General features: G+C 39.6%; 2 protein-coding genes across 3 annotated transcripts; one reads left to right on the top strand and one right to left on the bottom strand.

Moving 5' to 3' along the window:
* Positions 1-1364: 1364 nt before the first annotated feature.
* LOC131219433 (pentatricopeptide repeat-containing protein At2g29760, chloroplastic-like) lies at positions 1365-3621 on the top strand. Its single transcript, XM_058214564.1, has 2 exons — positions 1365-1485; positions 1571-3621. The coding sequence occupies exon 2, from the start codon at positions 1611-1613 to the stop codon at positions 3132-3134; it is 1524 nt and encodes a 507-aa protein (XP_058070547.1). The 5' UTR covers positions 1365-1485; positions 1571-1610; the 3' UTR covers positions 3135-3621.
* Positions 3622-5593: 1972 nt separating this feature from the next.
* LOC131219432 (uncharacterized) lies at positions 5594-13209 on the bottom strand. 2 transcript variants are annotated; one of them, XM_058214562.1, is made up of 8 exons: positions 13067-13209; positions 11584-11740; positions 11384-11503; positions 10579-10622; positions 10355-10480; positions 7300-7384; positions 7128-7184; positions 5594-6336 (listed from the first exon to the last, which is right to left on the bottom strand). In XM_058214562.1, the coding sequence occupies exons 1-8, from the start codon at positions 13117-13119 to the stop codon at positions 6247-6249; spliced, it is 732 nt and encodes a 243-aa protein (XP_058070545.1). In that variant the 5' UTR covers positions 13120-13209; the 3' UTR covers positions 5594-6246. The 2 variants fall into 2 exon arrangements, with proteins under 2 accessions (XP_058070545.1, XP_058070546.1); XM_058214563.1 differs by lacking the exon at positions 13067-13209 and adding an exon at positions 12400-12533.
* Between the last annotated feature and the right edge of the window lie 756 nt (positions 13210-13965).

Raw genomic sequence — 13965 nt, 5'->3', positions numbered from 1 at the left:
GATCACGCCTAGGGGTGTACATCGAGTCGAATTGAGTCTAGCTGGCCTCAGCTTGACTCGGCTCGGCCACTCGCTGACCTCATCTAAAACTCGGCTCGGCACAGTCCTCGAGCCCAACTAGCAAGCTTGGCTCGGTTCAGTCAGTAGCTCGGGCTGAGTTCACCATTGCAGCATTTCCATAAACACTTGGACTGCACCTTCAAAATCCTACTATATGTGAAACAAAAGTAATGGTTTTATAGGTATTTTATCAAACACCTACTAAGCAACAAAAAAAATCAAGAAAAATCAAGAAAAAAAAGTGCATGTGTTTCATGTACATGCCTTCCTCGCCACCAACTACACTTGGTTGAGTCATTTTATTAAACACTTTGTGAGCAACATCAATGACAAAGTAACTGAGTCACCAAACTAGTTATCCAAGTCGAGTCAAGCTGGGCTGCTCGAACTCATTTTCAAGCACAAAAAATCAGCTTGGCTCAGCTCAAATTCAGCTTTGAACTGAGTTGAATCGAGCTTTTTCGAGTCGAGTCCAGCGACTAACCAAACTAGCTCGGCTCGTGTACACCCCTAATTACACCATGGGAAAACAACAGTGATTGAATGTTCACCGATAAAAACCTCTTAGGTCCTGCTCTAATATTTGACATCTAACCTGTTGATTAGGATATAAATACTTGGATGCCACTCTAATATTTGACATCTAACCTGTTGATTAGGTCATAAATACTTTGGATGAAGATATATATATATATATATAAATATAACGAGCTTGATCCAAAACTTTTGTGCCCCTGTGAAGTTTTTAACGGTGGTCGTTCAATTAACACTGTGCGGTCTACTTGAGATTTGGATCAACCTCATTTTTGGGCTCATACTATAAAATGATCTGGAAGAATGGATGGACGGCATGGATGAAACACATACATCATGGTGGGGCCCACAGAGCACCGACCACTAGCCATTGGCAAGTGGCGGGGTCAGTAGCCGATTCGTTTCCAGTTCTCCACACCTGAGCTTTTCTTTTATGTACTCCAGAATTTCAAAAAACAGCATTCCCGTCGAAAAAAATGTATGCCGTTGCGACAATTCAAAATCCCAAACCATTCAAATCAAAAATCCCAAATCTCTTCCTTCTTGATTTGTGCACAAACATCAGAGAATTGCAACAAATCCATGCACACTTCATCAAAACAGGCCTAGTGAAAAACCCAATTGCCACCGGCCGAATCGTTGAATTCTGCGCGTTCGGTGGGCATGGGAACGAATCCGAGAGCCTTCATTATGCCCTCTCGGTATTCAATGCGATCAAGCGGCCTGATACTTTCACCTGGAACACCATGATCCGGGCCCACGTGAACCATGGCCGGCACGAAAATGCTCTGCTCATGTTCTATCAGATGTTGGTTTTGGATGTTGGCTGCGATAAATTCACGTATACTTTCATTGCAAAGGCGTGTTCGCAGATGAATTCAATAGAAGAAGGTGAGCAAATCCATTGCCAGATCATTAAGAACGAATATATATTGGATTCTTTCATACAGAACACTCTGATTCATATGTACGCTAGGTGCAGCGATGCGGTTGCGGCCCGCCGAGTCTTTGATCAGATGGGAATGAAGAATTTGGTGTCATGGAATGCGATGATTGATGGGTACATCAAAATTGGGGAGATTGAGAGTGCATGCCGGATTTTCGAAGAAATGCCGGAGAGAGATGTGGCTTCGGGGAACTCAATGATTGACGGGTATGCCAAGTCTGGTGAGATTGAATTGGCGAGGTCCTTCTTCAATCGGATGGAAGAGAGAGATGTAGTGAGTTGGAACTCGATGATTGATGGGTATGCCAAGTGTGGCCGGGTCGATGAAGCGAAGGATTTGTTCGATTCGATGGGCTGCAGGGATTTGGTATCCTGGAATTCCTTGATCACGGGTCTTGCCCGAAATGGACGGTCGAAGGAAGCATTGGATGTTTTCGATGCAATGCTGATGGAACGAAATGTTAGAGCGGATGAGACTACAATGGTGGGAGTGCTTTCTGCAGTTTCAGATCTTGGGTTGCTCAAGAAAGGCAGATGGCTGTCAAATCTCATTAGTAAGAACAAGTTCGAATTGGGTGGACCTCTCGGCACTGCTCTCATCAACATGTATTCAAATTGTGGGAGCATTTACAGCGCAATTCACGTGTTCAGATCAATAAAACACAAAACGGTCGAGCATTGGACAGCCACGATCATGGGTCTGGCAGTCCATGGTTTGGGCCATGAAGCTCTCGATCTCTTTGTGGAGATGCAGAGATTAGAGATGAGACCGAATGATATTACCTTCATTGGTGTTCTAACTGCCTGTAGCCACGCCGGCCTCGTAAAGGATGGTCTCATATATTTCGAGCTCATGAAGAAAAAATACAAGATGACGCCGAAAGTGCAGCATTTTGGGTGTTTGGTCGATCTCCTGAGCAGGGCAGGACATCTAGATGCCGCGAAAGATGTGATAGACAAGATGCCAATTGATCCAAATGAAGTTATTTGGCTAACATTGCTTAGTGGTGGTAGAAGCCACGGAAATGTCACTGTCGCTGAAATCGCAGCCCGCCAGCTGATAGAAATGGGAAGTACAGCTGATGGGCTCTTCATTCTGTTATCAAACACCTACGCTTCGGCTGGGAAATGGGAAGAAGTGGCCAAAGTGAGGGAGATGATGAAGAGAGATGGTATCCGGAAGGTGCCCGGCCGTAGCTGGGTCGAATCTAATGGTGTAGTTCATGAGTTTCTCGCAGAAGATGATCGGCATCCGATGCGTTTTGAGATCTATGCGAAGATTGATGAGATGATGGAGAGGTTAAAGACGGAAGGATATAGGCCAGACATGAAACAAGTGCTGTTGGATGTCAAAGAGGAGGAGAAAGAGAGAGCTCTTTGGCACCACAGCGAGAGATTAGCCACAGCATTTGGGCTTCTTAGCTTAGAGCAGGGGACACCGATTAGAATCATGAAGAACTTGCGCATTTGCATTGATTGCCATTCAGCAATGAAGGTGATTTCGAAGATCTATGGCCGCAAAATCGTCGTGCGGGATAAGAATCGGTTCCACCATTTTATGGACGGGTTGTGTTCTTGTGGGGATTATTGGTGAATTTGAGCTCGATTTCCTAGTCTTGCTATTGCTTTGGGCTTCTTAACTTAAGAGCAGGGGACATCGATCAGAATCATGAAGAACTTGCGCACTTGCGTTGATTGTCAATTGGCAACCAAGGAAATTTCAAAGATCTACAGCCGTGAAATCATCGCAAGGGACAAGAATCGGTTCCACCATTTCAAGGACGGGTATTGTTCATGGAGATTATTGGTGAATTCGAGCTCGATTTCATAGTCTTCTTGTGTCAAAAGACAAGAAAATGGCTTGATTAAGAATGCAGTATTGCTGATTACAGCCATGAGCTGAACACAGAGGCGGGCCATGCACTTTGAGATCATGATCAACACAATCAAAGACAAGGATGGATTGGGGTTGTTTTCTTCTCCCAACTTCGGACATGTACGCTAGCATCCGGATACAGCAATGAATTAGATTACAAAAACAATTGAGTTAAATAGAGACGCGAATCACCAGATTGCAATTCTGTTACATTTGGGTCCATTTGAGTTCATCATCCTGCAAAATCAGGATTATGCCTTAATCCCCATTTTGGCGAGGCCCATCCCTTAATTCCTCACCTTAATCATGATTTTCGATGTTTTACTTTGTGCGCATAAATGTGATTAAGCAGGGAAAGCTTCGGTTTCACACATGATAATCTGATTTGGAGGGCATGGGGCTCACTAGAATCAGGATTAAGGTGTAATTGTGATCTTATGGGGTTTGCATACCCAAACAAACACTTATTATTCAGAACATGGTTCTAAAACTAGTTGCCTCAGACTAGAAACTCGTCCTAGTCAACTCTGACTCCGTGAGATTTTGAGCTGAGTCACTTGTAAACTCAAATCTTAGAGCGACTAGACCCTTGACTCAGGAAGACTTGTTGAGTCGACTGGCTAACTCGGTCAACTCAATGTGACTTGGGCCTAGTGAATTGCTGAGGACGACGAGTCGGTGGTTAAACCCACGGCCTCTTTGGCAATTATACCACCCTCAACTAGCAAGAAATGCAACAGTTTCTTGCTTGTTTTCTCATTTCTAATACTAATCCTAAAGCTAACTGATTTACATCATGCTTACAAGTGTTACTATTTTTAATTTATTATAAGAAGTTTTGACATATAACACCCTCCCTTTAGGGCCAAAGACAAATAACACCTTCCCTTAACTGGTTTCACAAATAACACCTATTTTCCAAATACTGTAAAAAATAATAAAAAATAAAAATAAAAACCATCTGCTATTATTATTTGGAACGAAAAACTAATTATGGTCAGGTTAACAAAATCATTTTACATGATAATATTACTCATCTCCCAAATCTCCAAAACCCCAACACTAGACCAACCTCTCCTCTCTCCCAAACCAAGGGTAAAAGCTAACATGCTTTCTTCTTCTTCTTTTTGGTTGGTCCTGAATATCGATAATGGAATGTTTTATTTGAAAAAACACATGAAGGGGTTATTTGTCTTTGAGCTAAAAAAGAGGATGCTATATGTCAAAACCTCTTGTTATTAAGAGTCGAGCGTGTTATTTGTCTTTGAGCCAAAGGGAAAGTGCTATATGTTGAAACCTCTTATTGTTATTAAGAGTTAAGAGTTGATCCTGATCGAGTCTTCAATTCAACCCAACCTGAATGATCATGGAGTTGAGTTGAGTCAAGTCCTCGAGTGTGTAGATTATATGATTCAGACAGGATACACCTACAAAATGCAATTATATTAGTTTAAAATTACACTTGAAATGAATGTTACAGCAATAATTTGAGGATGGTAGTTACAATATGGACATTTCCTCTCTAATGAACCAATCCATGCATTTCCAATTCAATAGCACGTCCAAACGGCAGGGAAACCCTCAATCGGATTCCGGGTTATTTCAATCTTTTAAGAATCTCATGATTAAATCAGGGGTCTTAATTAGTTCAAATCTTGCTTGATTGATCACAGAAATTCCATCGTCATTGTTAACATTTCACCACCCAAAGATTGTTTTGATGATTTTGAATCAGGGGAGAAGATCATAGGCCATTCCCAAGCTGATCAGATTTATGCTTCCTTCAGACTCTGGATTAACATTAAAGGAAATCAAATGCTCACCTAATCAGAAGCTTTACACAATGCTCAGCCCAAATCCGTGCCCCGTTTGTCTGTACCAGCATTCTGTACATGTGGGCCCACCTTTTAGGCAATTCAGATCATTCATCTGGGTTGGGCAGCACCGTTGATGAGATTAGACCAAAAATCTCTTCCAACAAAGATTTCCTTCCATTTACTGCTTTTGATGTTGCATATTGACTTCCAGGTACTATATTTTTTACCATTCATTCACATGCCAACAATCATATAGCTAGCATTGTCCAATGTGGGGCCCACCGAGTAATCAACCAGGATCGCCAAAAGGTGGGTTCAGTTCTTGCTATAAAAAAATCATAACCAAAGTCACACCATTGAAGCGATAGAATCGCCAATCTATTTCACAGACGAGAGAGACCATTATCATGGAAACAATTGTATTGGGAAAACAGGTTTTTAACCAAACTGTAATACAAGCATCAGAAGATTCAAAGCCCCTTACAGACATGTTTGATAGGAAGGTCTCTTTGCAATTTTTATTTTGGGGCGTGTTTGGTTGCACTAAATATCATGAAATTTAACCAAACACACCCCTATTATTATTATTATTATTTAATTTTTGAGAGTAACACACTTGGTAAATACTTGCATAACTACGAGCGAATAATGCTGCTAGGCGGTAAACCTTACTATTATTATTATTTAATTTTTTGGAGTAACACACATAATCCAGACCTTTCATCTGTTGGGCTCTATTTTGGTGTGCCCCAAATCACAGCGGTCAGTTAATCCTAGCCACAATCAGATGAGTTTGACAATTACAGTAAATCACCACTCAAGATACAATCACTAGTTAGGATTATCTAACAGCCTGACCATTGGCGTATGTGAGCCATCCATGGTAAGGCCAAATAGATGAACGGGTCGGATATGTGCATGACTGCCACTATTGAAATTTTAATATCTAGCTAAGATTTCAGCATTTAGGATTTGATTATTTCCCTAACTATCAAGGGTTTCTTGTAATCATATCATGTGGCGCGGACATTTGCAATTGCTTGAAAAGCTCCTACAAACACCTCCGGCGATTGGGCACCATTCAGCTTGTGCTTTCCGTTGATCTGTCAGAAAATAAACGTATTGGTGTAAGAGAAAAGCAAATGCTACTTAAAAGGAGTGGGACTCAGAATCCTAGGCCCCCATGTGTGCCACTCTGGCATGTGCCCAAGATCCAGGCCGTTTATTAGATGGGGCCTCGCCGTCTACGTTGCGTGGCTTTTAAATCAGGAGGGTCACTCATCAGGCATGCCACATGCATAACAAAAATCTACACTTAGAAAGACTGCCTGTTGGTCTACACCATACGAATGTGACCACCTGATGATTGGACCAGCCTGATTTTGCAACACGACACATAAACAGTGGGCCAACCCATAGTAATAAAACTCGGTGACTCGATTTGAAACTGGTCTGAGTCAACTCACTTCTGACTTGACAAAACTCGTTGACTCAACTCCTCAATTCAGATTCAACTCGAGGAGACTCGAACTGAGTTACTCGCTGGTTGGTGGGCATTTTAATAATAAATAAATAAATAATGGTGGGAACAAGATTCGAACGTGCGCACAACCTCCAGTTCAAGTACGGACATCAATACCAACTAGCCATGCTGTCTACTTCTGCATATTTATTCGAGTTTTCAGGTTTTGAACCATGGGCCAACCTGATGAACAGCCCCAAATCTTGTAAACATGCCACATTCGCACATATATGGGAGAGTGGGATTTGAAGTCCTACTCCCCCAGGTAGAGTGGGCATAAGAGCTTTAAAAGGAATAATAAAATAATTGCACTGCAGATCGTATAGAACATGAGAAAGTTTGTGTTTGATCAAAATAAAAATTCAAACCCACCACAAAAAATGGGACTCCACTAATGACTGCAGAATGCTTTTCGAGTTCATCTTCAACCTACGTTACCCCACAAAAACACGTTTTAGTTTCAGTGAACGGACAAGATTTCACTAAAAACCAAAAGAAAAATATTACATGTGTAGGGGAACATATCAAATTACGAAAAAGTTACCTCTTTGACCCCATTATTTGGATCTTCAAGGAACTCTGCTGCTCCCTCTACACCGACCTTTGTAGCAGCTTCCACAAGAACTTGCCTGCAATAGAACTTTGAATATTTAGGTTGAATGGAATTTTGGTAAATATGTTTCCATAGAGAGGGTTTGTTGGTCTCTAAGCATACGTTCAGATTGCCAAAAAAAGTTTACAGCTTTCAAATAAAAAACCATCAAGGTGGATATCATACCATCTCAGACATCAAGATCTTTCTAGGCAGGTGAAACTAGATTGCTGACCTTTATTACTAAAGAAGTATTATACAATGCTTGGCCCCAAGTTTGTACAATGCGCTCAATTTTCAGTTTGCACATGTGGGGCCCCATGGTTCATTGATCAAAGCCATTGATATGATGGTATGATGGAACTGCAAGACTGGAAGAACTACATCAAATCATCGGCCTTTTTCTATTGAATGTAGACCTGCAATGTATTTTCTTTCTTTCCATATGTATCGTGGACATATATTGAATGATTAAGATATTTCCATATTGTTCTTTTTCTTCTTCTTCTTCATCATTTTTGGATAACAATAACCACATTAAAATAAAAAAAATTAAAAAAAATTAAAAAAAAAAGAAGAAGAAGAAGAAGAAGAAGGAAAAATGCCAAAACGCAGCAAGGGAAGATGGCAAACAAAATATCTGCGGGAGGTTTTTGTGCATGGGCCATCCAGAGTCCAATCATATCAGCTGTCTGGACCACGGATCCAGAGGGCCCCACATTTACATATTGAAAGCCTGAGCATGCTCTACAAACTTTTGGGCCGAGCATTGTATATTTCCTCCCAGTAATAACTCAAGGTTGCACATTAACTGTTGGGCTTAATATACAGTCGCTACATGACTCATTGTTCAGAATCTATTTGACTTAGATAAGGACATTGCGCACCGCCTTAAATATTTAAATGACATGAGAAGACATTTTAAATGAAGTCCACTGTATTTTGGGAACTGGAATATGGGGCCGATAGCCATTGTCTAGTGCACAATTGAGATTTCACCCACAAAAAAGCCTGCAATAGATTAGATTTCAATTTTGCATCTTTTCAATTCTTTGATGTCAGTAGCCCGCTTGAACTTTCCTCCTCTTTGCGTGTAACCCATAGTAGAGAGACTGTACGGGCCCACTGTGACGATCATATGGAATCCATACTGTACATCTGTTGCACCAGCTCATGTTAGGATCTCAGCTCAAAAGCTCGAGAAGGCCACAACAAAGGATAGGATATTCATACTATACATCTATTGAGTTGGCTTATGTTAGGACGTCAACCCAAAAGCTCGAGAGGGCCACAACAAAGGAAAATGTGGAGATGGGTTGCTCGCCCTTGAAACCATGAGCGTCATTCTCTCTGTATCTTTCAATGTGTGCTTGAACCTAAAAGACATATTATAATTTTAATATAAACACATCAAAATTGTAGATATTATATTAATGTAATGGGTGATCGAATGGGCTATTAATGTAAATGCTTTAAAGGGGGTTGATCTATCGTTTCTAGGTGGCTAGGTGCTCGCTGCTATCTCAGCAATCTGCTCCTTTGTTGTTTCTCTCCTTTTCCTTGTTGTTTTCTTTTCTTTTCTTTCAATAAAATTGCAGTTATCTTTAATATATATATATATATATATATATATATATATATATATATATATATATAACACACATCAAAATTGTAGATATTATCTATGCTCAAATGCTTTAGAAAAATGGGAGTGCCTGACTTGGATACCCGATTTCTTCAATAAGGACAAGGATAAGTCTTTCTTGAGACTTTAGACTTGACTTTCACATCTAACAAGTTATCGAATTCCTAACCAACTAGTTATATCTAGTTTAGTGTGAATCGTTCCAAACGGGTTGTTAGTTCAGCCACTATATATTGTTAGGGGGTATCTTAACATGGTTATTGATGCAGGACAATTAACCACTTGCTCTAGAAGCTCGAGCTGTTAGAGCATGGCAAATCAATCCATTTATCTCATAGCCCAGGCCCCATATCTCATAGGTTAGGACCTTGGCTGAACTCCCCTCGTGGGCCTCAAATCACATGGGTACCGCCTCACACGAGCCACCCGCCTCACACGGGCCGCCCACCCTGAGTGTGCCCCTGCATCTCACAAGCAACCCCACTAGAGACCGGTGTGAAAATGCCCCTGCATTAGTTATACTTTCAAGTCGTGACCAATTCTTGCCAAATCCTAGGGATTGGGTTTAGAGGATCACACGTTCATTTACTATCGTACCTGTTTTCAGGCAACATAGTTATAAATAGGAGAAAAAGAAACCAAAAAAGAAAAGAAAAGAAAAATTGAGGAAAGAGATATTATGCTTTTATCATGGTTCACTCATTGTTAGCAAAATGCCATATTGCAAAAGATGGGCATGGGAAAAGTTTGTGTTTAATTCAGCTTCGATCCGAAACGAAGAAGCCATAGATTGGAGAATGAAAACCTCAGGCGTTTCAATTCACAATATAGAGATTACCTATCTACATATGAGTGATTATGTGGATAGGTAATCAAATAGCAGGTTAATATATCCTTCATTTCTAAGTAATCTCTATATAAATTGATCCCTCTCCACTAAAAATTTTCCACCTTCCACTCAATTCTATCAATGTATGAAGACGACCAATCTTTGTATCTAAATCACCATAATAAAAAATTAATTAATTAAATGAATTTTTTCTTCGAAGAACATGAGTTTAATTCAGTTTGACCAAAGAACACGAGTTTTTCTTTTTTCACTTATCTTCAGAATTATAAAGAGTTATAAACATCAAAACGGTCATAAATTTTATTTTTTATACGGAGTTTGTAACAGAGTTTCTCTGACCATGGTTTTATCTGAATGGCTGTCTTGATGGGTCCAGCAAGGTGTGTGTGGAACGTGTGCAAAACTCAAAAGATTACCAAGTGGAATGTTGCTGTTACAGAGCTCATGATTCATGCAACTAACTTCATAAACATATAGTTACTTATCATTTTTCTTTTTTGTAAGGTACTTACCGATCACCTATATATTTGCCCTGTGTGAAATAATTGAGGAACAACTCTTGTACAAGAGCATTTTGCTTATTGAAGCCTTGCCGCCCAGCGAATTGTATCAGCCTGTGGCTGTCCATTGTATTCCCCCTGCATTAATGTGTTGCTGTTAAATCATTGAGACTGATGCATTTGCTTCTTGCACATACAGTTCATAAGAAAGAAAAAAAAAATACTATTTTACTTACGTTAGCCCAGAAGTATCATACTCAAGCCCGTGACCTCGAAAAACCTGCAAGACTTAATTTTCAATATGGATTAATAGGCAAAAATACAGATACATGTAAGTTGTATTTTAAATAAATTAAAAAAAGAAGCTTGCAGTGGCACTTGGAACATATGCATTCACACCATACAACCCAACCGTACAATGCGTCACCTCAGAAAACTCCAAGAGTCCAAATATCAGCCCAATCCAAAACTCATATAGGCCACAGCACAAGAAAAATATTAAGAGGGAACGCCCACCATTGATTTGTCTTGGGGGGCTCACTGTGTTGCCTATATATAATCATGTCCGTTGTTACCATTCATCCAGTCAAGATGAAGGGACGGGCCAAAACTCAGGCTGTTTTGCAATTCATGTGAAATTCAAGGGTGGGTGTTCCCATAGAGTTTGTTCCCTTTTTGCATGTCATGGGGAAGGGGGTTTTATGATGTGGTGCAGGTTAAAGACGGGTTGGACGGTGTGTATACATCATGTGGCCCCGCATATACCTGGTACCACCATACCATTAGCTTACGGTGGTACCGGTAACAATAGAATGCGCCCCGAAAGAGAAATGCTACTTGCAGATACACAAGTGGACCCCGCCATTAATCTTTTCTGGCCAAGAATCAGGCCAGTCTGCTCATTAGGTTACTAAATCTCATACATGTGCCATGCTAGAATATGTCGGGGTGTTGAGTCCGTTGACTGCTGATGCATATCTGTGACTAGCATTCTCTGTACTACAATTTACAACCTATTCAGGAATGAGGGGAAAAAAAAACCTCTGCCATTCTCGAAGTAATCTGTTCATATCGATTTCCGAACTTTTTCCTGTAAAATTCAGACTTCTTTATGCCTTCTTTGGGTGCAGAACGATCAAGAAAAAATGGGTGCCAGCAAACCTGATAATGAAGAATTGATTAACCATAGAAGGCACAAGAATGATTAGAACGGAAATGATAAGAGAGAAAGAGAAGGAAACCTCAAAATCAAATAGATCCTTTGATGAATTTATAGCCTTGTCCAGGTTCATTTTGCCCACAAAACACCAGGGACAGACAGTGTCTGAACTTATGTCAATTTGGATAAGCTTCTTCCCAGTACTTGTATCTACTGATTGAGCCATGGATGTTATGTGCCTGAAAGATTTCAAAGTTCAACATCATTTCTTGGTTGTCATCTTCTATACATTATAAGAGGTATGCAACACTACTTTTTTACGCATTGTTTTAGAGTATGCAGGGAATATAGCCATTGGATCTGGAGCCATGTTTCATGGATCTAATCAATTTAAACAATGCGCCTCACCATAGCTCGGTGGTACCCCAAAAAAGAGAACTCTCATATTGAAATATTTCAACACTTTGATCATTTAATTCTTTTCCTAAGAATGTGGACCGTGTCCTCAACTGTTGGTTTGTGGACCACTGTTTGAAAGTTTAGGATCTTCCTATCTCAAAGATTTTAGAGGTACCCACATCAGCTAGGTATCTTATCACATCCATGGCTTGGATCACTGAACATGACCTCCGATCAAACAACTATAGTCCCGATGTATCTAATAACAGTACATGGGGCCATATTGTGAAAAACCTTAAACTATGAAAGAAAAATGGTTGAATTTAATTGTTTGGTATCATCATTCTCTTTTATGAAACATTACTTCAAAAAATGAAAAACCTGAAATATATATATATATATATATATATTCGAAACTAGCATCTATATTTGATCGTTCTTTCCTATTAAATTTTAGCAATTAAAGTCCATTTTAATGATAGAATTTCTTGAAACTCACATGTTGGAGATGTACCGATCACAATCTCCTTGCATAAAATCAAAGCTACTCAACTGCTTTGCATTTGCAAGTTATCTACAAATTTCATAAAAGCATCTACACCAAGTGATTTTTTTAACTTGTTGACTCTGCAGCAATTACAGATAAGATTAAGAAAAGCAAAAGCTAACTGACTTCTCAACTTGCAATTTTTGCAATAGAATTTCTCAATAATCACATCTATGAAGAGCAGAGGCGAATACAATCATGATGAAAACAATCCAGAGCTCCTTTATTACTTGCATTTCCAAATATAACTATGGAATTTACCCCCCCAAAAAAAAAAAAAAAAAAAAACAGCGTTTATACCAAATGGGTTTTTCCCCAATTGAATTTGCAGTCAATACAATTCAAATTCAGACAATCACCAACCATACAACATAAATCAGCATAAGAAAAGAACAGCTTTTAGGGTGCGTTTGGTTGCACCAAATATCATGAAATTTCATAATTAATCAGTATAATTTGGTGCAAATTTTCATTTGGGGTCATTTGGGGGGGGGGGGGGGGGGGGGTTTTGCTTTCAACATACCCAGATGATATTTTTCAAAATAAATAAATAAATAAAACACAGATTAGAAAACAAGATTTTGGAAATGGGTTTTGATCAGAAGAGATGAAAAATTACCTGAATATGGAGAATTTTGCAATGGATGGAGAGATACAAAGGCTTCTTACCATGAAAGCGTTGAAATAAAGATGGGAGAAGAAGTCGTTATGTGTGACGGGTTTGGTTGTCGGATCCAATACAAAACGTTTCTGTATTAAGCCCAACATACAAATCAATTTTTGGGGCCCACTGTACAGTTTCAATGACATCGAATCCGTCCATCATCTATGGTTCCTGCTATTATTCAGATAGCAATAAGGATAAGATGATTCAAAACTCAGGTGGGCCACACCATGTAAAATCATGCCTCAAACCTCTAAAATCGTGTGTTGTGTCCTAACTGAGTTTTGGAATGACATATTTATGATTTTCTATTCATCCCATCCGGATGCATCTTATGAATGGAGTAGATGGGATATATAAAAACATAGTGGGACCTACATAGAATTGGAAGGCTTTTAATGGTGGAAGTTCTCTTTCCAATTATTCGCTTTAGTGTGGCCCAAATGAGTTTTGAATCAGTTTGATTTTTTGGCTGCAAGGAGAAAATTATTGGAATCACGTGATAGATAGATTGGATGAGATTAAAAATTCACTTTGGGCCTCACATATGGGATTTATATTTAAGGTCTAACATAGAAACGTATGTACAGAAGTTTTACTAATTCCACACGCGTGGAGCCCTGCCCATAAACACGTAGACCGAAGTGCCAATATGGGACACGTGCAGGAGATCTGAGCTTTCCATCTGTATGGAAATAATTCTTACATCTTATATGTCTAAAAAATAAGGAAACTTCGATTCCTTATGTGGGCCACAATTTAGATGGGTAAACCATTTTCTTTAGACGTCCATTTGTTTTGTAAGCTGTGGCCCACCTGAGGTGTGAAATTTCCCGGTTTTTGGAACGGACCTC

The sequence above is a fragment of the Magnolia sinica genome, chromosome 11 (assembly GCF_029962835.1).
Source record: "Magnolia sinica isolate HGM2019 chromosome 11, MsV1, whole genome shotgun sequence".
Taxonomy (NCBI): Eukaryota; Viridiplantae; Streptophyta; class Magnoliopsida; order Magnoliales; family Magnoliaceae; genus Magnolia; species Magnolia sinica.
This window is presented reverse-complemented; position numbering and strand designations above follow the sequence as displayed.

Excerpts from the sequence above, each read along its gene's own strand:
- LOC131219433 (XM_058214564.1), top strand. The coding sequence starts at position 1,611 with ATGGGAATGAAGAATTTGGTGTCATGGAATGCGATGATTGATGGGTAC.
- LOC131219432 (XM_058214562.1), bottom strand. The coding sequence starts at position 13,119 with ATGGTAAGAAGCCTTTGTATCTCTCCATCCATTGCAAAATTCTCCATA. Across the intron at positions 11,504-11,583 it reads AGGATCTATTTGATTTTGAG|GTTTGCTGGCACCCATTTTT; the intron begins GTTTCCTTCTCT and ends CTTCATTATCAG. Across the intron at positions 7,185-7,299 it reads CAAATAATGGGGTCAAAGAG|GTTGAAGATGAACTCGAAAA; the intron begins GTAACTTTTTCG and ends GGGGTAACGTAG.